Genomic DNA, 24,696 nt, shown 5'->3' on the forward strand with positions numbered 1-24,696 from the left:
CAACCCAGGTCTTCCTCCCCCAGGTTAACACTAGAAAAAATCAGTCGGTATTTTGTTTGATCGCCAAAATAAAATTTTTAAAACTGCGGATAAAAATTTTAAAGATTTCGGCTAATTTCCCCTTTAAAAGTGTAAAGTTATTTAAAACTTTTAAGTGTATCCATTCTACTTGGCTGGTAAGTAGACTGTTAAGTTATTGATTTGATTAAATGTGTTTTTCACGTTTTCTAACTGATGGAAATCTGTAGAGACAAACTGGCCATCACATTTTGGAAGCTATAGGATTCTATCGAAATAAAGTGAAATTTAATTCTGATTAATTTCATTCCATCGACACGACACGGCAGAAAAAAAAGTCAAAAACAAATTTATAAAATTACCATGTACCCGTTTTACAGTATATACTGCGTATACGCAAATGTGCTAGGGTTACCATTTTCATTCAAAGTAGAATTCTTAACAGTAACTATAACTTTGAACACATTAAAGCAGGGGTCGGGGAACTTTTTGAATCATTACCCCAAAACATTTTTATTTAAGTTGATATTACCCCATAACGAAGAGCAAAAAAACGAAATCGATTTTTTTCAGCATCTTCATATCATGCACCAACAAATAGCAAAATGAAAACGTACACTTTTTACTCACAAAATATTCACTTTTACCCCCAAGAATTTCACTTTTACCCCATTCGGGGTAATTTACCCCGGTTCCCCGACCGCTGCATTAAAGGAAGGGTACACTGCCTAACGGCGTGTTCGTAAACTGATTTTTTTGGGCGATGCATCGATTTTTTTGGTAGATGTCAAATCACTTGCATACAGTTTGTTTAATTTACGAACGCCATCGATAGAAAAAATCACTTCGATAGAAAAAAAAAATCTATTTACGAACACGCCGTATGTCTCATTTGTATTTTTATATTTTTTTAATTTTCAATGGCAAACGTTTCCCCAAATCCTTAATTATCTCTTTTTTTTGCTTGTTTGAAATTAAAATAAAATCCTTTGATTCAAAGTTTTTTTTAGTTCTAAGAATAAATGCTTTGTTTCAAAAAATTTCCCTTAGAATCAAACTCATGATACATTGTTTCAAATAAAAAGAAGTTTGTTTCAATAGAATATTTTTTTGAAATCAAACACCAAGTTTTATCAGAGTGTAGGTTTAAAACTAAGAAATGTATTGAAAAATCTTATTTAAGTTCATAGTAGGTACTATTCAAGTGAATTTTATATAAATGAGTTTTAACGATTGCTATTTTCAAAAAAACTATCCCTGAAATGTTTCAGATTTTTTATAGAAAAAATTCGGATAATATTTCACCAATACAGTATTAATAGTGGTCCATAATGATCTGGTCTCAATTAGGTCCCTTACCCTAGTCTCGATTTGAAAGAAAAACCTATATTCAAGTTCGCTTTCTAGAATGAGGATAGTTTTTAAATTATATTTAGGAATTGAAATTGTCTAGATATTAAAGAACTGAAACAAGATAATCTAGGTACAGGTCTGCTCCATTCATACTACAGATTAAAAATGTTCGGATATTGACGAGTAAAACAACCAGCTAAGTTGAGTAACATTTATTCAACAATTGTTTCAATCATTTCGATTGGTGCACTAAATTTCTACTTGTCAAAAAAGTTATCTCTGTTCAAAAAGCTTTCAATCATTTCGCTACTACGTAGTAATTGTTTTGTTTTTCTTTTAATTGTAAGATTCATTTCGAAAGTCTAGAAAAAAAATCACATCTTGTATGTGTGTTTGTTTGTGTGTATGCTTGAAAATGTCGAGGCATCAGCGAAGTTTATATCATATAATATGTTTATAGATTATTCTCTTTGATTCAAAATTAAATTGTATACTATCTTCTGCATTACTTATATTTATAGTATGCTTAAGGCCATATGCTTTGAACTGGTCGCATTTCATCAGGTAAGCATTAAAATTTCAAAAATTTCGTGCGATGCTTTGCATTTTGTGTGTTGAAAAACTTTGGATTGATTATTTGTTTTTTTTTTTTTAATATTTATTTCATTAGAAAGCTGGAACAATCACGGCGACGAAAACTGTTGCGCTCATTCGATGTTCATTTTTTTTTAATATCAGATTAATAATTATCATTTGTAATGTTTCAAGGGAATATTCTGTCAAGTTGAGTTTGCATGTTGTTCAGTTGTAGAGATTACTGTTAAAATGTTAGAGCGAAGATTTACTTTCCAATGTTCATTTTTCCGAGAAGTCCAGCAGCCGTTGATGTAGCCGATTCTTGCGCCTTGGTTGCAGCGTTGTTGACTCCCTAAAAAATGCATTATTTATTTTTTTAAACTGGTTTTCGAAAGTCCATATTGTTTTTACCTGCACCAAATCGTTTCGCTTCTCATCGGCATATTTGTTAGCATCTTGCATTTTCTTGTCCACTTCATTGCTTACCGTTTTCATGCCTTTAATTGAAAAGTAAAATAAATTTGTGTCTTCTGTAAGTTAACTATCTAAGCCAAGGTCTACCTTCATCGATCTTCTCTTCAGCCGCCTTCATCTGATCCTCGATAGCCTTCTCAACGACTTGAGCGCTCTGTTGAGCGGCATTCTCGGCGGCTTGCTTAGCATGGTCCATCAAGGTACCGGCAGCCTGAAACGAACAAAAAGGAACAACTGTTAACTCCCATCCGAATCCACAAATTCAACCCCAATCCTCATTACCTCCTTGGTTCCGGAAGCTACGGCCGTGGCCTGGTCTTTGGTAGCCTGGACTTCAGATGCTGCTGAAGTGGCTAAGTTTTCGGCGTCCTGTTTGGTTTTGCCGAAGGCTTCCTGCGTTTTCTTGGCCTGGTCCTCGGCCATGCTCTGGGCCGACTGGACCTTCTCATTGGCCAAATCCTGAGCCTCCTTCTTCTTCTTGTCGAACAGGCCCTCGGCCTTGCTGCCGAGATTCTTCAGAGATGCTGGAAGAAAAATTGAGAAAATGTTACACACCATGGTCTAAAAACTGCATACAAGAGTGGAAACACCCTCAAGGATCGTTCAGACTCGCTCAAAGACAGGATCTCTGAGGAGGATAGATCCGGGATTTACGAAATTCCTTGCAGCGGTTGCCCGGCTATTGGTCAAACTTGCGTAAAATCAAAGTCCGTCTCAAAGAACACAACCAAAAATACGCATACAGTCAATTGCGTTCGACGAATACTACATCAAGTATGAAGCTGGAGCTGTAATAATCCTTTGTGTAATCAATCGGATATCGTCCTGTAGATGGGCAACATCGAGCCCGAAACCGGTCGACAAAAGACAATTTTACATCCTTTTTCTGTAAAGTAAAAACGTTATGTGTCGTGTGGTGTCGTGTAATACGTCGTGTGTTATTTTAGATTTCCTATCAACATGACTCAGTACCAAAATCTCCGATAAAAACTCTGAATTTTCGACAAAAAAAAATCAGTAATTCTGTGATTCGTCCCAAAAGATGCCAAACGTCGATAAATCGAGTCATTTCTAGAGTTTTTTTTGATTAGGTCGTATGAACCAACGTAAACAAAATTGAGTTATTCACTGCTAACGATTGAAAAACATGTATTCTACGTTAGGTAAAAATTTGGGTTCATTTCATAAAAAAAATTAATGTTATAACATGATTTGAAATTAAGACGTATAATGACTTTCTCATTTTCGAGTGCAATTTGGTTTTTACGACTATTTACATCCCACTAAATTGCCGTGCACGCAATACGTCGCAAAGCAACAGTTCGGCTTTGCGGTTTAAGCGACGTTTTGCATTTTTCCGTAAAGTGCTTCAAGAAGTGAACAAATGTTAACAATTCGACCGGAAATCGGGATCAACGATAATTTAAGCGACCTTGGTACAATAGAGGGCTTCAATATGTTATTAGGTGAGTACAATTAAGGTTAATTGTGCTGCGCAAAATCGCAAAATATTAGTTTCGTGTTTTTACAGAGTCAAAATAACTATAACGGCTACATGGATAAGTTTCTGCTCTCTTTGAACGATCGTCGCATAAACAGCAAGCAGCCAGCAATGTTAAGTCGACTGTAAACATTCCTGATGGACAGTCCCTCGTAGCACCGAATCCGGACATAACAGAACGGGTATTTCCAGGTAACTTTTCTGCTTACTATGAAGATAAATAACAGTTTTCCAGTAATTATGATGGAAAAAAGAAATATTGAGAAAGATTCAACCAAGTTAAGGCATGTTAAGGTTAAATTAATGTTCTTTTGCAAAACGACGTTAGCGCCAAGTGGAAAATGCAAAATGTCGTAAGAAACTTTTCATTGAATATAACTTAACTAATGACCATATCGAAAACATAAGCATGTTCTTAATTTGTTTCCACGTCGCATACCAATTTTCTAGAAAACTCTTAGTGTTATTCAAAATAATAGAATAAGAAATGTGTTTTAAAATTTCAACAGCGATTTTCTCGGAACATGCAATGTGGCTCATACAGCTTTCGGCTGGTTGCAATCCACATTATCTACAAAATTCATATGATTTTCATGAATTAGCTTTTTTAAGACTAAAAAACTATTATTTTCTATATATAGGTAGTACACATCGGGAAACAAAAATCTTTAATCATTCAATCACCTTTGTTCATATTAAAATCCTCTTTTTTCAATTTTACGTAAGTAGCATCACATTCGCAGTCCTTAGGTACGATGACCTTATTTGAATATCCTTAGTTACGTCTATGATTGGATCAGTATGTGAAATAACAACACAAGATCATGTTTCTATTTGTTGTCCATTTAAAGCAGAAGCGAGGTACACTACTGGGTTCAATCAACGTTGTAAACATCGACACGTTTGAACGATTAATATGTTAAACATTCCTTTTTTGCTGTGATATCGCACGAATCTAGCCTTCAATAGAGACATATCGAAAGAATTCTGTCACAGTTGATAGAGTATTGATATCTAGATTTTTAATTTTTTTTTCGTTTGTAGTTGTTATACCTATTAAGAAGATTTTTTTTTTAAATTTTCTAAAGGATGTAATTGAAAATTAAAAAAAAATTAATACATCATATTAAAAGATAATAACATTTTTTTTTTTCAACTGTAGCAGCTGTAAGAGGAATGTGATGACGCTATCGGATTGCACAAAGGTCAGCGAGGCGCGATCCAGTAGTGGCAGATACAAACAGAATCAACGCGCATACCATAAGTTCCACCTCTGTCTGACTGAGAATACCTAACCTATACTAGGTAGGTATACTCCGCCTATTCTAAGTATGTTTTCTCTCAGATCTAGTTTTGAGATTGTAAAATTAGACCACTCTCGAGAAAAAAAAATTAAACACTGCGTTTACAAGCGTCTGTTTTTTCCTGGCGCTCTCTCCCCGTGTGCAATTTTGCTTGGTTGTCGATTAAAAGGAAGAATTTTTTGATTACACACATCTCGTGAAGAATGTGGTTTATTAAAGTGAAGAGGTTAAATGTATACAAAAATTTAAAAGAAAAAAAATCCCTTCTATAGGTACAACTCGCAGGTTACTATCCGGTAGGCAGATACCCACTCTAATTGCTCCACACCTCCACGAGGAGAAGATGAAGTATAATTTTTATTCCGTTACTCAAAAGCGACTCTGGCACCAATGAGCGTCGCGTCGTTGAGCGCGGGGGATGACATCATCCCGGCGCAGCGTCCTCCTTCGATAGAGGCGAATATCACAGAAGCACAGAATAATATTATTATGATGTTGCGTTTCAATTTTTTTTTTCTCGCTATTTTGCCTCATCGATAGACGCCAAAGAAGATTTCAACATCGACTACAGATGTTGTAGGTATAGAAAATGAATCCGATGTAGCTTATCTGAATTCTGATGTCGATAAGTGATCTTCGATTAACACAGGGGAATTGTTCGTTGTGTGCTGACGTTAAAGTTTACTTTCGACCGTAGTTCGTTGCGGTTAGGACATTGTAGATGAAAATTATTTAAGTTGAGGATTGCCTTCGAATAATTATCTAAACGCAAGTATCGCTCAATCGAACTTGAAAAAGCGACGCTTCAAATGATCAAAATTTAGATTTATTCTCCCTTGAAAAAATATGATTATTCTCAGGACCACCCTAGAGAAAAAAAAATCAAAATGCCATTTTTTAAATTTTCTCACTGAATGTACCCTTTCCTGAGAAAATTTTTAGGGTGAAAATATCCAAACTTTGGGGGCTTTAAGATCCCCCTATATCAAGTCCGATTAGGCTGAAATTAACAAAATGTACACCCACAAATCAGACTCTACTCCAATAATGAACTTCTTTGGAGGTGGAATTATCGGTATAAGATTCTATGCCGAATCGGCATTATCAAGCTTTCTTGTAACTGTCATTGTCCTCCCAGCGCAACCGCATTGCATAAAGGGTGATACGGTCAAAATTTGGTCAAGAGAAAACGCGTGTAAATCGGTGAAATCGTTTATTTAAAAAATCAAATTAAATTTCTCTTTCAAGTTTAATTAGTATAAAATTCAGGAATAATATTCAGTTAGGCTTCCGCTTTTCCAAATCCGAATTGCCGGGCCTTACGCTTAACCCCTGCCATCAGATTTTGTACAGCCATCTTGTCCACCTTCTTCACCGCAGAAAGCCAGTTTGCCTTGAACTGCTCGTCCTTAGCAGTTTTTTGGTCTTCTTCAGGTTCAGCTTGACAATAGCCCAGTAGTTCTCAATTGGGCGGAGCTCTGGTGTGTTGAGAGCAGTGCTGCAAATTTTCTTAAAGCACGAATGATACTGACTGTGATTTTCTATCAGTGTAAAAAGCTTGAACTGAAATGAACGGAGTATAAAAGTCAACAAATATAAAAGCTTCTGATCGGCTCGGTCATCTTCGTGCTTACAGAAAGCTGTGTGAGTATGTCTATCAGTCAGTTGAAAGCTCACTCTTAAACCCGAACTAACCTGTTTCACTCCGACTGCTACGAAAGCGTCTTTCGCTTAGGCGTTTCTGTCACTGACTGCGTTCGATCAGTGACTGCAGCTTGAGCATTCAATCAGTGCCAGCGAAAGTTGCTGATAATTTCAGCAAGCATTTGTTTTCGCGATTTTAGCAAATTGTGAATTGGGGTTCGAAAAGAAAACACGACTTGAAATGCGCTAAAACTATACGATTATTTAAAGGGGGGACAGGGATGAACATGAATTTCTTGAGAATTGAATTTATGGCAATTTATAATGACAAAAATAAGACAGATGAAGTGAACATATGACAAAAATCTGACAAATATGTCAAAAACATGACAAATGTGGTCAAGAAATTACAAAATTATGACAAAATTTTATAAATATATTAAAAACATGACAAAATTATAACAATAGTAAGAGTAAAATGTGTCAAATATGACTAAAATTTGACAACCAAATAACAACAATCTAACAATATGACAAAATTATGTCATAAATATGGCTAAAAAATTGACAATATAATTTGACAAATGTGATTAAAAATATGTATATGTATATTATAAAATCACAAAAATATAGAAACATTTTTACAATACAATGACAAAATATGACAAAAAAATTCAAAATTATGACTAAATTTGACAAGTATGACAAATATATAACATTAATTTAACAAAAAGATGGCTAATATTTTAGAAACCTTTGTCATAAATAAATGAAAATGTTGAAAACAAGACAACATTATGACATAAACCTTAGTATTATGACAAAATTATCACAAAAAATTGCAAAAAAAAAATGAAAAATGCGGTAAAAATGACAACAATCAATTTGTAGTATTTAATTACTTTGTCATATTTTCACATAGTATGACGACATAGTCGTTTTTTTTGTTCTTTTGATTTGAAATTTTTCAAATATATAAATTTGTCTGATTTTTATCACAATTGTATGACATAATTTTGTCATTTTATTGTCATATTTTCGTCATATTTTTACTACGCTTGTCATAGTTTTGTTATATTTGTCATATTTTTGTCAATTGTTAATAACATTTTGCCATAGTTTTGTCATTTTTGTCATATTTTGGTTGAAATATTGTCATATTATTATCACATTTGTCATATCTTCATGTTGCGTTAGTAAATATTTTTTCATTGTATTGTAAATTTCAGTCATATTTGTCATAATTTTGTCAAATTTACCTCATTTGTCATATTTTTTCATTTCATTGCCTAATTTTTGTCATATTTGAGTCATAATTATGTCATAGTTTTGTCCCAAACATTCTTCCCACACGCTCCCTCGCCAACGTTCGTCTCACCAACCCGAACACTCATTTCTAAACCTTCCCACCCTTTTACACCATTTGTAAAAGACGTCTTTTTTATCAAAATCCTTCAAAAATAGCTATCTCAGCAGTAATTATGAAATTTCCACATGTCTAGCGAGTCGAACAATCTTTGTCACCATTCAACTAAATGATAGTAGAATGGAGCTTTTTTCACTTTCAGCAACGTTCGCTTGAAACTGAAAATGAAGATTGTATAACCTCATGAACCTGCAAATAGCCTGAATGTATACTGAGCACCGATGTTGCCGATTGATAAATGAGTGTGCAGAGAGCTTTCAGGACTGAGCTTTCTGTTCATTCTCGTATAAATCTAGTTGGAATTGAACTGACCGATACACTGCAATAAATTCAATCAAATATTGAAAGCTGACACTGAAAATTTTCAGCACTGGTTGAGAGGGTTCTTGTCCTTGGGAACCACCTGCGCGTTGTTGGCGGCGTACCACTCCATGGCCTTTTTACCATAATGGCAAGATGCCAAATCCGGCCAAAACAGTACGGAACAACCGTGTTTCTTCAGGAAAGGCAGCAGACGTTTATTCAAACACTCTTTCACGTAAATTTTTTGGTTAACAGTCCTGGAAGCTATGAAAATGCTGCTTTTCAAGCCACAGGTACAGATGGCCAAACCAGATATTTCTTCGCGAACTATGACAGTTTCATGTGCTTGAAAATATCTGCTACCATTCCCCTTCCTTTTGCCGTATAAAAGTCCTGTCTTCGTCAGCATCGTCGTGTACAGCCTCCGGGATCGCACTTTGGCCGTCGTATTTTGTTTATCATCGAGATTTGGAGTCACTACCTTCTTGTAAGTTGACGGTTGTGTCTTGGACGGTATTTTGACAACTGAAGAGTGAATTCCAAAATCAAAATAGGAACAACATTCTACACATACACACAAACGCGCACACACACACAAATGAGGGGTGTTCAGGTTTTTCAAATGCAAAATTGAAAGAAATACGTCAAGTTGATATTGACCAAATTTTGACCGTATCACCCTTTATGCCATAGCGAAGGCCGCAGTAATTTTCGTAGCGTAAAGCCATTTCAATTAGCTAATCGGATTCAAAATTATGCTAGGAATGAACCAATGTACCGAATAATGACGCTTTACAATGCAAACGTTGATTTTGTCAAATTAAATATGGCCAGAGAACAAATTAAAATTAGAAGTAGGCAGTGTGCTGGTTCAAAATCTTCAAAACCCAAAAATGAAAGAAAAATATCATACTGTTAGAATGTCTTAATATATTCTTAGGATCGAGAAAGTTACTCAAAGTTAGGCGTTATCTAGGGCAAAAATCGACGAAATAGAAAAAAAAGTTATAATCATCGAATTCGGACAAAAATTTTCAATAAAGGTTGGTTTTACGGGTCAGAGCCTTTAACAAATATGTTCGAAACTCAAGCGACGCCTGTTGATAAAGTGAGAGAGCCAGGTCAAAGTTGCACGATTTTCTATTTAGTCACTCTTGGACGTCATAATCAATTGAAAACAAAATCCTCACAAAGTGACGAACAAAATACCTGCACCCAGATAGGTCCTGTATCATTCCGCATTTTTTTTACTGTTGATTTGTAACAGCAAAAAAAAAACTAACTCAGCAGGAAAGTTTCGATTCGTCGACTGCTGCTGCACGCGATTGTCACTCCTTTGGTGTAAAAAGGCGGCGGCGCTCCGAAGGACGTCGGTCGGCGTCTCGCAAAACGACGTACCCTAAACATTATGATGACGGTTACTTTTTCTTCTCTTGGCTTTCGCGAGGACATTTCACCGTTTCATAAGGTTAACTATTCTTTCGAACTTTGATGGTGTAGTTTGATAGTTGATAGAACACGCCCAATGACGGGTACGATTGTGGTATGATGATAATCATTTCGATGATAACATTTATAGCCCACCCACTGGTGCCGCCGCCTGGTGTCGCCTGCTTGCAATAAATATGCCAACAGTATGAACATACCTATGTACAGTATAGAATAAATACAAAACTGAACAGCGATGATGTCATCCGGGTTGGTGTCCGGCAAGGTCACGGTCATGGTCCGGCAATCCTCTAGTGCATTCTTTGTTTTATAATTCTTGATTGCTATGGTGACTGCAAATGTGGGCTAACGCATGAATTGAATTTCAAAACGGCATAAGTGTTGAAAATGTTTTATACATTCGGCTGTTGGTGGAATTAATATTTAATCTAAGAAACAAGCGGTTGTGGTAAATTTTTTGATTGTTTGACCTTTTTGATTATTGATTATTCAACAGAGAAAATTGACGTTATGATTTGAGGTAATCGTTTGTCGTAGATACTTTTGTATTATTAAAGAGAGGCAAATTGCTCTAACGCATGGGTGGAATATCTCTTTACTTGTTTTCAACAATCTAAAATGGATAAAATGAAACATATCTTAAATTTTTGTTTTTTGTCATTCTTAAAGAGAGGAGAGGAACAATTGCAATCTTCCAATTTTGGAAATCAGTTTAAACAATATATACAACAAATGTTCCTCAGAAAGTCATACTAACTTCAATTTCTAGGAAGAGAAATCACCTTGAATTTGTTTTTGAAATTATTTTGCGGCTTTATCGGTGAGGGTTAATGAGTTGAAATGAAATAGAAGATCAGAAGAAAATGCTAAGGTAGTGAAAAGAGCGAAGAGCATTTGGAATAGAAGCTTGGTGCGGAACAAAGAATTTAGTATGTGGTCAAACTTCTATTCCAAATGCTCTTCGCTCTTTTCACCACCTTAAAATTGCCTTCTGATCTTCCATACCAAAATAATTTCAAAAACTAACTTGAATATTTGATCAAAAATTGATTTCCTTTTATTCGAAAATTCTTTGAATCGCTCAGTTCAAAGCAGATCAAATTGGTTCAGTTATTTCTAAAATTAAGCTGATTAGTAATGATGAAGACAAGTGGACCAGATAGGTTAAATGATTTTTTGTGGTTTTTTTTTTTACTTAAATCATGCATCAAATAGTTATTCTTAGTAAATGATCCATGTATCATTATATTGAAATAAAAATTCAGGAAGAGTACAAGAGCCAAGCTTTAAAACATGACACACGTTCGAGTCATAAGTAGCGGGAATATATTTACTACACTCTGTCTTCCTCACTTTGTGGGCTCTGTTTGATCGAGTTTGTGTTCGAATTACATCACAACGAATTGTAACCACAAAATCCTTTTTATGATAGGTTATGATAGGTCTATGATGATATGATGGTGTGATAGGTCAGTTTAAATAAATGAACTTATCGAATTATTACCTACTAATGAAAATATATTTCCTTCTTTCCACAGGTAAGTTTCAAAACGATCAATGCATCTAATACCGTAAGTCTAATAATTTCAATGATATTTTTTTACAGATTTTATTTCCATTTACTTATTTCATTAGAAAAAGATAAACCTTCATTAATGGCAGTTTTGCGAATAATAACATCAAAGTGGCTGAAGAAAAATTATAATACTTAAAATGTCTAAAGCTATTCATAAATTTGATAGAAGTGTTAAAAGGAAATGAGCCCGGAGTTTGTATGAGATTTTAGGATATTGTGTCTAGGAAGGCACTAGACTCTCTAAATTTCCTTCGATTTTTTTAATATTTATTTTCAAAATAATGTACAGAACAGATAACAGGCTGCTACTTATTTTTATATTAAAATTCTTTTTACTGGCAATCTCAAGGTTAATATCTCTAGGTAGCGAATAATGAACCGGCCCTGTTGAAGCGGATTGAACTTCACAATCCGACGTCAAAAGGGCTACCAGAAGTAAAATGGCTTGTCGGTGTAACGTCCATTACAACCGCTAAGAAGAAATGCTGGTATTTCGCGCGCGATCTACTAGCATTTTCTTGGCAAAAACCTGAAGCCAACCTCATAGAGGGATGCGTTCGGAAGGCTTCTTGCTAGCTGGGAAACTGAAATCCGGTTTCTTAATATTCGAGACACTGATTGGAAAAGTCGCTCAGAAGTCGGAAAATTCGTAGTCCGTAGTCGTTGGATCTACATACATATATAGAATCGGAAATCCAAAAATTGTTGAAGCTGGTAGTCTCCAACGGGTAGCGGAAGTGTCTACTGGTTATTGAACCTGGTCCTTGGAGGCCAATTGAAGGTCTGCGCTAAGACGCTGGACGGAAGTGATTGGCGCGTCGTCGGTAAGTTTATTTTACTTCTAAAATTTTTTTGCTTTTCTTCCGATATTTCCTTTGAGATTACCTAGTTTCAACAAACGAGATCCGCGCAAATTTAAATTGTCCCTCCCCCCCCCCTGGGGTAGGAGTCCGGGCTAACAGATTGATGACCGTTGGCACATCTACTCTTAGTGGATGGCGCTTAAGTACCGACGGAATAGTTTGCGCCTTTTAACCTCGCAAGATAATTCTCGATTCGTAGCAACCAATAAAAACAAAATTGAGTGTTTGGCTGCAAACAATTGAGAAAGATGTATTCTATGTTATGTAAAAACTTGGATTTATTTGATCAATGAATAACTTTAACAAGATGATTTGAATATAGGACGCATGATGACTTTCTCATTTTCGAGTGCAATGTGGTTTTTGAACTGCACTGCACTGGATTAGCGTGCAAAAAGGTCGCAAAAAACAGTTCGGCATGTTGGTTCTTGCGACATTATGCATTTTCATCAGAAAATGCTTCGGTGAGTGTTGAAAAGTTCGAAGTTTTCAATGATGATTCTAGCTATCTCAAGAGGGTGAACGGTTTCATTTTTATGCTAGGTAATTTGAATAAGCGATTGTTTTATGAATAAAACAATTTTACTATTCATATTACGCGTTTTGGAAAAGTTACCGCACTTGAACGGTTAGAGTGAAGGTTAGTAACCAGTAATTTTTATCCGGATGGAAATCTGATGGACAGTTCCTCGCAGCACCGATATTAGGATGCTGCAGCGATGGAAACAGTTTGCTTCGCTGGACACGGCTAGAGATTTGGACAATGCTCGCTCTACAATTGTCGTGCAATTCATAGATAGATTTTGTAGAACGCATATCACCTGCAGGAATCTGGACTATACCTCAAGGATTCAATCATAAGTCCTCTTTCTATTATATTCTTTTTTGAGGTGCTTGGCAAATTGTCACAAAAGAAGAATTCTTCGAAATCACTTGACAATATTGAAGTCACTTTTATTAGAACTTAAGTAATTGACGCAAGTGAGCAGGAATAAGCGAATTTAAAGATAAAGCAAATCAAATTTTAAGATAAATTTTATCTACCTACTTACAAAACGACGTTTACGCCAAACACGTAATGCAAAAGGTTGTAAGTGCATAATTACACGAACAACAAATTAAGAACATTTGTTGAATACACTAGCAGGTTTATCATCTATTGTTTAATTGCATACCAAATTTTCAGACAATACTGAGCAGTATTTTAAATACTACCTAGCTTTAAAAATGTGCTGTTAAAGTAAAACTGGTTAAACTTCAGCAGCTATTTTCTCGAAACACACCACAGGTGGTTCATACGACCTAATCAAAACAAACAAATGAATTTTATGATGATGCCAAATGACTTAAGATCTGATGTTATCTCGAAAAAAAAAACGTTAGCCAAAAATCAACTTTCTTGAACTTAGTTGGTTTTCCGAAAAACGGTAGACTCCGACGTTTTCTGCAGTTTTTAGTCATTTAGTATAAATATTGAAATGTGTATGTCTGAAAAAAGTTCTTCTTCGTCTTTTAAATGGTAGGTATTATTCCGATATTCCGACTAGGATTGGTCGATTTTGGATCGATCTTTGCGAGAACGATCTTTTGAACTCAAATTTCCGATTTTTTCGATCGATTCTTTAGCTTTGAAAATATCGATTACATCGGTTTATTTTCGATCCTATCTTCGATCATTTCATATCAAATTTTGATATTCAGTTTCATGCAAATTGTTGACTCCTGCACCATTCTAAGGCTGCTTTTCATTATTGGCGCTACCATGTCAATAACATCGAGACCGACTTAATAAAACGGTAGCGTTTTTGCCTTTCTTACAGAAAGGTATAGTTATCGGTCGATTTGGGAGATCATTAATTATGGGTCTTAGATATACCTTTATAGGTACCTATCGAATCAGCTCGATGAGTTCTGATGATGTCTGTGTATTTGTGTGTATTTGTGTGAATTTTTGTAAACTTTGTTCTCGACGTTTTTGTGAAACTGAGCAGTACAATAAAAATGATTTTTATCTTGAAAAATTTGATTTTTTTTCTTCTTCAACCTATAAAAGAAAGAAAAAATTACAAAATAGTTTGAAAATTTTTTTTTTCATAGTAAATATCAAAAATCATCACCCCAAAAAACGTGGCCATTTGGCTTGCCAGCAATGTCAAACTATCACTAATCAAGATGATCGATAATATGACGTCAAATTATACGTGACGTCATAGATACGCGCTTGCTATCTGAAAGTATGGATCTGTCGATGTGTGCAAGGGAGAACATACAGACTTCATTCCCACTCAGGTTTGATGTCATCATGACAGAAACCGTGTGAGGGGAAGGAGACTGTTTCAGATTTTCCCGGTCAAAATTTATTTTTTTCATTTCTTTGGTTCAGTTTAAAACCGAACCAACCAAAAAATTTCGGAACCGAAGTTCTGATGCATTAAACATATTTATGGTTTTCTCCAAGGGGTACGACCCCGAAATTAAATAAGTCGTTGATGAGTACGTCGTGCCCACACTGCATGGTATGAAAGCGATTGTTACTTCGAGACTTCCCATAACATAATATTCAGGTTGCTCTGTGGAGGACAAAACGACGAAGGGGCGCGTGCGGGAGAACGAAGCACACCATATCAATTTCTTCATACGCTAATTTTCATTAACCCTTTTATATGGTTACTTAATTAATAATTTAATATTGTTGCTTTTAAATCAATTTTTGGAAAAAACTGCAATCATGATGGTAGTTCTCATGTCAAAATTATAAAATGGTTAAAAAAGTTGAAATTGAGATATTTTTTCATTCGTTGCCATTTTCAAAGTGATCCATTTTGAAGAAGCACGCATTTTTGTTGCATTTAAACAGCTATGTATGTTTAGAAAGCCGAAAAGGATTTAAAGGAAAATTAGGCGATAGGTTAGGAGAATAAATATATCTTAAATTAGTTTTTGTTTGGCATATTATTTTCATCAGTTATCAAAGATTGAATTTATTTACTTAAAACTAATGAATTGTAAAGTAGGAGTGAAAAAACATCGTTTTCGAAGCTTATTGAAGAGAAAACTTTTTAAGCCAAATTTTTAGATATTGTATTCGTTATGTTATATTCGCCTTATAAATTGATTGTGACCGATACACATATGCGTGTAGACCAGGCCGACATTCCATTTACTAAACTGAAAATTGTAAAAATGAACATAGATACAAATTTGAAAACATATTCAACCGACCATTGGACTCTATGTTAGAATCATATTCTATTCTTGCTGTCTTGACTCCATAGGTTACCCAGAAAAATGTTGAATTATTTGAAACACATGGTTGGGAACCTTTTTTTATATTGTAATCTTGATTTTAAATTCGTCTTTTTAATTGATTTTGATCGGTATGTTTTTTATGATCGATATACTTATGCGTTTAGACCAGGCCGACATTCCATTTACTAAACTGAAAATTGTAAAAATGATCATAGATACAAATTTGAAAACATATTCAACCGACCATTGGACTCTATGTTAGAATCATATTCTATTCTTGCTGTCTTGACTCCATAGGTTACTCAGAAAAATGTTGAATTATTTGAAACACATGGTTGGGAACCTTTTTGCCTTTCTTACAGAAAGGTATAGTTATCGGTCGATTTGGGAGATCATTAATTATGGGTCTTAGATATACCTTTATAGGTACCTATCGAAACAGCTCGACGAGTTCTGATGATGTCTGTGTATTTGTGTGTATTTGTGTGAATTTTTGTAAACTTTGTTCTCGACGTTTTTGTGAAACTGAGCAGTACAATAAAAATGATTTTTATCTTGAAAAATTTGATTTTTTTTCTTCTTCAACCTATAAAAGAAAGAAAAAAATACAAAATAGTTTGAAATTTTTTTTTTCATAGTAAATATCAAAAATCATCACTCCAAAAAACGTGTCAATTTGGCTTGCTAGCCACAACCAGCAATCACTAAAATCAAGATTATCGTATATGTGCCGTCAATTATACGTGACGTCATAGATACGCGCTTGCTATCGAAAAGTATGGATCTGTCGATGTGTGGAAGGGAGAACAGACAGGCTTCACTCCCACTCAGGTTTGATGTCATCGTGACGGAAACCGTGTGGGACGAAACGACAACTAAAATTTTCCCGACCAATCGTTAAATTTTTAATTTAATGGTTCAGTTTGCAACCGAACCATTCCAAAAATTTCGGAACCGAAGCTCCAAATTGTTAAACATAAAACTGGTTTTTACCAAGGGGTACAACCCCGAAATTATTAAAGTCGTTGATGAGTACGTCGTGCCCACACTGCATGGTACGAAAGCGATAGTAACTTCGAGACTTCAACCAACATTATATTCAAGCACAAATTGCTCTGAGAAGGGGAAACAACACGGGTACGCGGACGATGTATGCACATTCTCTCATCTTCTCACGTGCCGTTCGTGCTTACGAAGCTTTTTCTTAAGCAGCAACGAGAGGAGAGTATTTCGCCCGTGGAAGCAAATTAAATCCAATAAGATAAATGCTACTGAATCCTCTCGAGCTTTAAGCTCTCGGGCTTGTTTTTTTGTTCCCTTTTCTCTTCCTCTCTTCAGATCTAACGTTGCGTTGTTGTTGTTGAAGTTGGTGTCTAGAGAAAAACGATGACGGCTTGGAGGTCAATCTGAACTTTCACTTGCTGAAGCCAATGGAAGATGACAACCAAACAGTAGCGCCACCAAGCCCTGCATAGTAGAATTTTAAGCATTTGGGATTTTTTTTGGAACATGCATATAATGCTTAAAAGCTAATAATCATTATTGACAAAGTTGAAGAAACAGGAAAAAACTCCGAATTAACCATTTTCGCCAGGTTGACCAAATACAAAAAGGACAAAATCGACTAAATTGACAAAATTGAAAAAAAAAAATGATTAAACAGACCAATTTCGCTAAATTGACAAAACTAACAAACTTGACATAATTCATTGATTTGACAAAATTCTCTTAGTTGAAAAAATCATAAAATAGATAAAATTTATAAAATTGACAAAATCGAGAAAATTGGCAGAATTGATCAAATTGACGATGACAAAATGGACAAAATTCACTGAATTGACAAAACTGACAAGATTGATAAAACTGACAAAATTAACAAAATTGAAAAAATTGACAAAAACAACAAAATCGACAAAAGAGATGACAAAATCGACAAAATTCATTAAATTGACAAAATTGACAAGATTAATAAAACTGACAAAATCGACAAAATTGAAAAAAATGACTAAATTAACGATGACAAAATCGACAAAATTCACTAAATTGACAAAATTGACAAGATTGATAAAACTGACAAAAATCGACAAAATTGACAAAATTGAAAAAAATTGACCAAATTGACGAAATTGACAAAATTGGCTTAATTCATTGATTTGACAAAATTCACATAACTGAAAAAATAATAATAAAAATTGATAATATTTATAAAATTGACAAAATCGAGGAAATTGGCAGAAATGACAAAATAGACAAAATTTACTGAATTGACAAAATTGACAAGATTGACAAAACTGACAAAATTGAGAAAAATATACTAAATTAACGATGTCAAAATCGATAAAATTCACGAAATTGACAAAATTGACAAGATTGATAAAACTGACTAAAATCGACAAAATTGACCAAATTGACAAAATTGACCAAATTGTCAAAATTCACAAAGTTGACAAAGACAAAATCGACTAAATTCACTATATTTACCAAATTGACAAAATTGAAAAGATTGACAAAATTGACTGGCGAAATTTACAAAATTGACCCAATTGACCAAATTGACCAAATTTACAAGATTGACAAATCGACAAAATTGACAAACTTGACAGAATCGAAGAAAATTGACAAAATTGAGAAAATTGGCCAAATTGACAATGATAAAATCGACGAAATGCACTTAATTGACAAAATTAGCAAAGCTGTCAAAATTGACAACATTGACAAATTTGAAAAAAATGACATAATCGACAATTGATATTGACAATGACAAAATCGACAAATACACTTAATTGACAAAATTGATAAAACTGACAAATTTGACTAGATTGACAAAATGGACAGAATTGATAAAACTGACAAAATTGATCAAATTGAAAAAATGGACAAAATTGTCAAAATTTACATAATTGACAAAATTGACCAAATCATGAAAATAGAAAAAATCCACAAAATTTACAAAATTGACAGAATTGACAAAATTGACAAGATTGATGAAACTGGCAAAATTGACTTAATTGACAAAATCAATCAAATTGTTTATTGTTTGGCATCTGGAAAGTATCTGATCGGATTATCAAAAACAAACTCGTGGCCTCCTGATTATCTTTGATTCTTACACAAAATCGAAAAAAATTACAAAATTGACAAAATCAAGAAAATTGGCAAAATTGACAATGACAAAATCGACAAAATTCACTTCTTGACAAAATTGACAAGATTGACAAAATTGATAAAACTGACAAAATCGACAAATTTCAAATTTATTGTTGCAGTATTTTTAAACAAGTCACAATAAAAAACCTTATCAAATTGAATGCAGACTTGAAAAATTATGACACTATTGAACATGTATACATTTAAGGTGAAATTTATTATTTGAACCTAGATAGGAAGATGACTTTTCAAAACATTGTTAAATTTTCTTTTAATAAGGATTTTCAAGAGATTGAAAAACAATCAGTGCGAAATCTGAAAAATTATTCGACCTGCCTCCAGCTTTCAAAATTAAAACATTGAAAACTCAACCGGTTTTTCTGAAGGACGATAATACCATATTTGACTAAGAGAAATCGCGTTTTGGTTAGGTTCATTTGTTAAATAACCATCTTCTCTTGATGCCTATTGTTAAGCGGGCCACAGCAGGGCCACAGATTACGCAACATTTGTACAAATGCGTTGAAATTTGATAGAATTTTGTCGCTGTCAACACGATTTGTTTGAGTAAAATCGGTCGGGATCGAAATATTTTGTAGGTACAACCCATTCTCCCAGTCGGGGTGAAGTTGGGGATTTGTTGTTGTTGTTGTTGCTTTTTTCGTCAACAATCGTTTGTGTTAGTGTGTAATAAGTTTCAGTCGTGTGTGGGCGTGCATATAATTTTGTATTTTCGCGTATTCATCGAAATTGTAAAGGCTATGTATGAAATACATAGTCCGCTTAAGAAATAGTAAAAATGTACATCATGATTACATCATGATTACATCATGATTACTACTAGAATTAAAAACCAAAAATTAAAATTCATAAGCGATTGCACCATGAGGCTCAACCCCGAAATCAAATGACTCAGGCCTAAGGACTAGACCCTCACATCGCTTATTTCTATAGTGATGGGTCCCGTCCTTCGCCCAACGATAGATTCTCAAGCACAGATTGCTCTGAGAAGGGGAAAACGACACGGGGGGACGCGGACGATCTACGTACACCACAGGCCGTTCGCGCTCTTTGAGCTTTTTCTAAGCACGAACGACAGGAGAGAATTTCGCCCGTGGAAGCAAATTGAATCCAATAAGACAAATGCTACTGAATCCTATCGAGCTTTAAGCTCTCGGGATAGTTTTTTTGTTCCCTTTTCTCTTCCTCTCTTTAGATCTAACGTTGCGCGATAAACTTTTCGTTCGCATCGAAAAACCTGTGCAATTGTTGCGCTGTTGTTGTTGGGGTTGTTGTCCTGGGGTTGGGGTTGGGTTTCCTAAATTCTTTTTGGATTTACTGCGTATGAAATTCATTAATCATAATGAATTTTGTGATAATTGACAGGCTGTAAGAAAGGCTACAATCCACTGTCAAGTGTATTAAATCGGGTTTTTACCTCTATACTCTTGAGGAAAACCAGAACTCTATTGAATGCTCAAGTAATCGAAAGTTCGATTGAAAGGTCACTTGAAAGCTTATTCAGCCTTGAATAAAGCTTGAATGTTCTATCTATAGCATTTTACTAAGCTCGAGGTTTAACTTCTTATCGAAACTTTCGAGTCTCAATAGCCGAAACCCGGTAGAAGGCTGCTCAGTAGACTAGTTCATTTTTCGGCTTTTATCGCAGATCAAAGCCGAACTTATATGGGTTGTTCTTCATACATTTTAGAGTATTTCTGCTAAATTTAAGATCTATTGAACTAATCTTGGTTCTGCGCAGTGAGTTTGTGGAAAAAAAGTCCTAAAGGACTAGCTTTACAAGAAAAGCTTTTGTGGAATTTTTTTTTATGATTTACTGCAGTTTTTTAACTTTTAAATTTCTGTACAAGTTGATAGTTTAAGATTTTTTAATTTTTTTCGGTTTGTTTTGAACGAACAACTAAAACAGATCCATAAAAATGACAATAGTATCAACCACCATGCATCTTATTCCAAATTATCGTTATATATGTATCAACAGGGGCTTGCTAGAACTCTCATATGAAAATTTTCAAGTAAAATGGACTTTTTTCACAAACACTCATTGCGCAGAAAAGAGATTAGTTCAATAGATCTCAAATTTAGCAGAAATACTCTAAAATGCATGAGGAACAACCCATATGAGTCCAGCTTTGAACGGCGAAAAAGCCGAAAAGTGAACTAGTCTTAGCAACTAAATGAGATCACAATAAAAAAGTATTTCTAGAAAAATGAAGCGTTCAATTTTATATTTACATTTCAATTAATACATTCCTCAAATTAATATTGTCATGACCTGTTTACTGAATTGATGGTATTAAAAACACTAGCGTAAATAAAAATCCGAAGCCTTTTCAAAATTAGCATTTCACCAAGTGAACTAACTTAAAATGGTTGAATTGTTTTAATCAGTCGAGTTACAATATTTAGACTTATTCCTATCTAACGCGCTTATAGTTTGAACTTGAGAGTATGTCGTATGGAGAAATGCATATATTTATTCTGATTTTTATATGGCCCTTGGAGCCAAAGGGGTATAAGTGCATGGAAGCTGGTTTCAAGAAAACAGGCTTTTAAGTTGTTGTGTTTGGCAATTTTCCATACATTTTTCGAAACATTTAATTTTGCTTTGGAGCTTAAAAGTATGTAAATAAAATTCTAAAAATCTGAAAAAATCATCAAATATAGTTTGAAATATAAAGAATCGTTTGGCATCATTAACTCAAAATCGATCATTTTGTCACTTATACCCCTTTGGCTCTGAGTGCCTCATATACAATCAACCAAAGTCATGAAAAGTTAAACATTCTGATGTTGTATTTGAAAGCATATTTTTTAATTGCTCATATATTTAATATTCAAATGTATAAGCTTTCCTGTCGTTTTCACTATTTACTTCAGCATAAAGCAGCTCTCATGCAGCACTCCATTAGCTTCGATTTTTTAGGTGGATCGATCCTGGAACCATTCGGCTGAATCGATGTTTTCCAGAAAATAAAACAATCCTATTTCCGACATCTTGTGTCTGCATTACAACGCTTAGTCGATTGTGAAAACACACTTTTTTTAATAGCTCTAAATTTAGGCACAATTTGACATTTAAAAATCCCACAAAGGGTCACATTTGAATAGCGAGGTCTGCTACGGCATGTTCTTGATAGATTAGGAGAGTTTGAAGACACAGAAATCATTGGTTAATTTTCTTTCGATAGATATTTTGTTTTGCTTCTTCTGTCTACCTGCCTTAACAGAATAGAACCACAAACGAATTGAGAAAAAGTGATCTCACCTTTGTATAAATTTAACTCAAAATTTTCATTATGTCTGATACTTACACGTTGCACCTCCTATCCAAATGTAGTGTTAAAGCATGCGTTTGAGAGACAGAGAGAAAAACCTTATTATTATTCAAAACGACGCGATGATTTTACATATTTGGTATACCATTGATGGGAGGGAAAAAAATCACACCACTACTGCACCGGTGCGGTGTGTAGTAATTGATTGAATTACTTGTGCAGGAATGTGTATTTTCTGTCACAAAATAAATAGGTGACCCACGAGGTCATCAGATCAGCGGGAAAAAATAACATTAAATAAAAAACAAAAAAAAACTATAAATTGTAACAACGTAGGAAGAGCTAGAGAGGAGTGTGTGTTGCTGAACTGTACCCACCCAACCATCACACAACTTTGGCCCCAACGCTACAAGACGACATGCCATGTGAAAACAGGAACACATCGATTCGAACGACATTGTACGAACGTATATTTGCCATTCCATTCGAAAAACGCTTGTGATGGATAATTGACACTGGCATTTTTTGTATATATTACAACGATTTTTTACGATTTTCCGCGGTTTAATTTCCGCAACCGAAACTCAAAACATTTCATCGAAACCAAGCTCTGGGATGTTTGAAAATCCATTAGTTTTCAAATGTATTTATTTCTGCTGGCCTATTTTCAAAGGGCGATGGTTGGATGAGGGTTATTCACAAAAGAAAAACTAAAACGTAGAATGTGCTATCAGCAAAATCAATCGGTTCAAGATTCTGTAGAATCTTAAGAGAAAAAAATTGTAGACAAATCAATATTCAAATCAGGTGAGAACAGTTCAGGTTCCAGTAGAATTTAAACTGCGTCTTTCGACAACGACCAGTAGGTACTCACCTGTGAATCCGCTGAACATTTTAGATGTTCTGACGGGACGCGCTGCTCAAAAAATGCCACTAGGTAGGTTCCAGCAGAATCGATTAAAAGGAGGCGCCTGATTTCTGGCCACGACACCGTCTGTTCGTCCGTCCGCGTCCTGTTACTTTCTCAGCTGCTCCTCCTGAGTCTAGCGCTGGTCTGCGACGTTCGAGAGTCCTTTTGGGGCACAAACAGAAAAAAAGGATTACGTGCAGGACGATGTACTGTAACACTTCTGCTGCTGACTCAGTCAGTCATCCACCGGAATGGAGCAAACAAGCACAGTGATCTCACTCACGTTTTTGGGGCTTGGGGCGACGAAACTTGTTCTGCTTCGTAGTGGATTATTCCACTTGTTCTACGGCACTGCGTCACACTACTGCCACCACTCTGGTAGGGAGAAATCGACGCGCAATATGTAGGAAGTTTCGCGTATCGTTCCGTGAGAAATTGTGACTCGCTGCCGACACCGACCGAGATCTTGCAAGCAACTGATGCGATGTGGGGAGATGCGTTCGAGCGATGTCTGTATCAGAACAGAACAGAACAAATGCTAGAGCTGCCTGAACAGCTGGTTCCGATTCATTCGCGGGAGCATTCCTTTACTGTTTCTACAAAGTATCGCCGGACCGGACGGGTCGGAACCTACTCGGTAGTATTTATTTTTCTGAGTGAGAGAGCGTTGATTCTCACGGAGCACGATTTTCACGAATGGCAGGCAGGCAAGTTCCATGTGCCATGCCGCTCCACGCAATTCCGCCAGTTGACTGTTGTGGGGGGTGGGTGGTTAGAATTTTCGTTGTCGGTCGACGGAGCACATTTTATCGTCGAAATCACGTTCTCGCTCGCGGTTTTTCATCGATTCTCTGCCTGTAGATTCCGATGCGCGCAAATATTTGAAACGTACGCTGGAATTCTAGGCGACTTTCACGTTGATCAGAATCCATTCTAGTTATTTATCAAATTGATCATATACGTTTTGTTTTATATTTTTATTATGATATTTCTACGAAATTTGTAATTTTTTTTTTTTTTTTTTAGGTTTTATTTTTGACACTTTACCATCATTATGGCATTCGTGTCTAAAAAAAATTTGTAATGGAAACTCACGTTAGCAAGTAAAATTTGAAAAACGGTTACATGTTTCATATTTTTTACCATGTTCATCGCCAAACACCCACTCACTACAAAATACCTCTAACTTCGTGAAGTCCATCGTTTTCATTCAAAAATATTTAGGATTGTTATCAAACCCCTCACTGTCATCCAGCCGAAATTTGAAGAAAAAACGACATCTCTAGTTGATGTTGTGTCATTTTAAAGTTGGACTTATTTTGTAGTGGGTAACGCTTGGCGACGAACATGTTTAAATCTGTAAAATTTATCACGAAAAATGGCTTTTTTTTCAGAAAAAGGAACCCCTGCTGTAACATAATTTTTCTAAGTTACGGCATTATAAAATTTTTTTCTTGTGTTTTTATTACGGACACTTTATACCATGGGTGGCCAAACCAACGTTTTGTGGCCCGCGAAGCTTTTTTGGAAATACCATGTTCTGAGAATTGAACGTTTTTCTTGGTCTATACCAGGCATGTCAAACTCGTTTAAGTGTGCGGGCC

General features: G+C 35.1%; 1 protein-coding gene across 2 annotated transcripts; it reads right to left on the minus strand.

Annotated features, from left to right (window-relative positions):
• Positions 1 to 1,568: 1,568 nt before the first annotated feature.
• Positions 1,569 to 23,652, minus strand: LOC129745972 (uncharacterized). Of its 2 annotated transcripts, XM_055739383.1 has the most exons (7): positions 23,376 to 23,652; positions 23,057 to 23,254; positions 22,219 to 22,230; positions 2,704 to 2,945; positions 2,509 to 2,632; positions 2,359 to 2,444; positions 1,569 to 2,299 (listed from the first exon to the last, which is right to left on the minus strand). In XM_055739383.1, exons 2-7 carry the CDS (start codon positions 23,073 to 23,075, stop codon positions 2,213 to 2,215), a joined length of 570 nt encoding a protein of 189 aa, XP_055595358.1. In that variant the 5' UTR covers positions 23,076 to 23,254; positions 23,376 to 23,652; the 3' UTR covers positions 1,569 to 2,212. The 2 variants fall into 2 exon arrangements, with proteins under 2 accessions (XP_055595358.1, XP_055595359.1); XM_055739384.1 differs by lacking the exon at positions 22,219 to 22,230 and having other exon boundaries at positions 23,376 to 23,640.
• Between the last annotated feature and the right edge of the window lie 1,044 nt (positions 23,653 to 24,696).

This window comes from Uranotaenia lowii, chromosome 2 (genome assembly GCF_029784155.1).
Source record: "Uranotaenia lowii strain MFRU-FL chromosome 2, ASM2978415v1, whole genome shotgun sequence".
NCBI lineage: Eukaryota > Metazoa > Arthropoda > Insecta > Diptera > Culicidae > Uranotaenia > Uranotaenia lowii.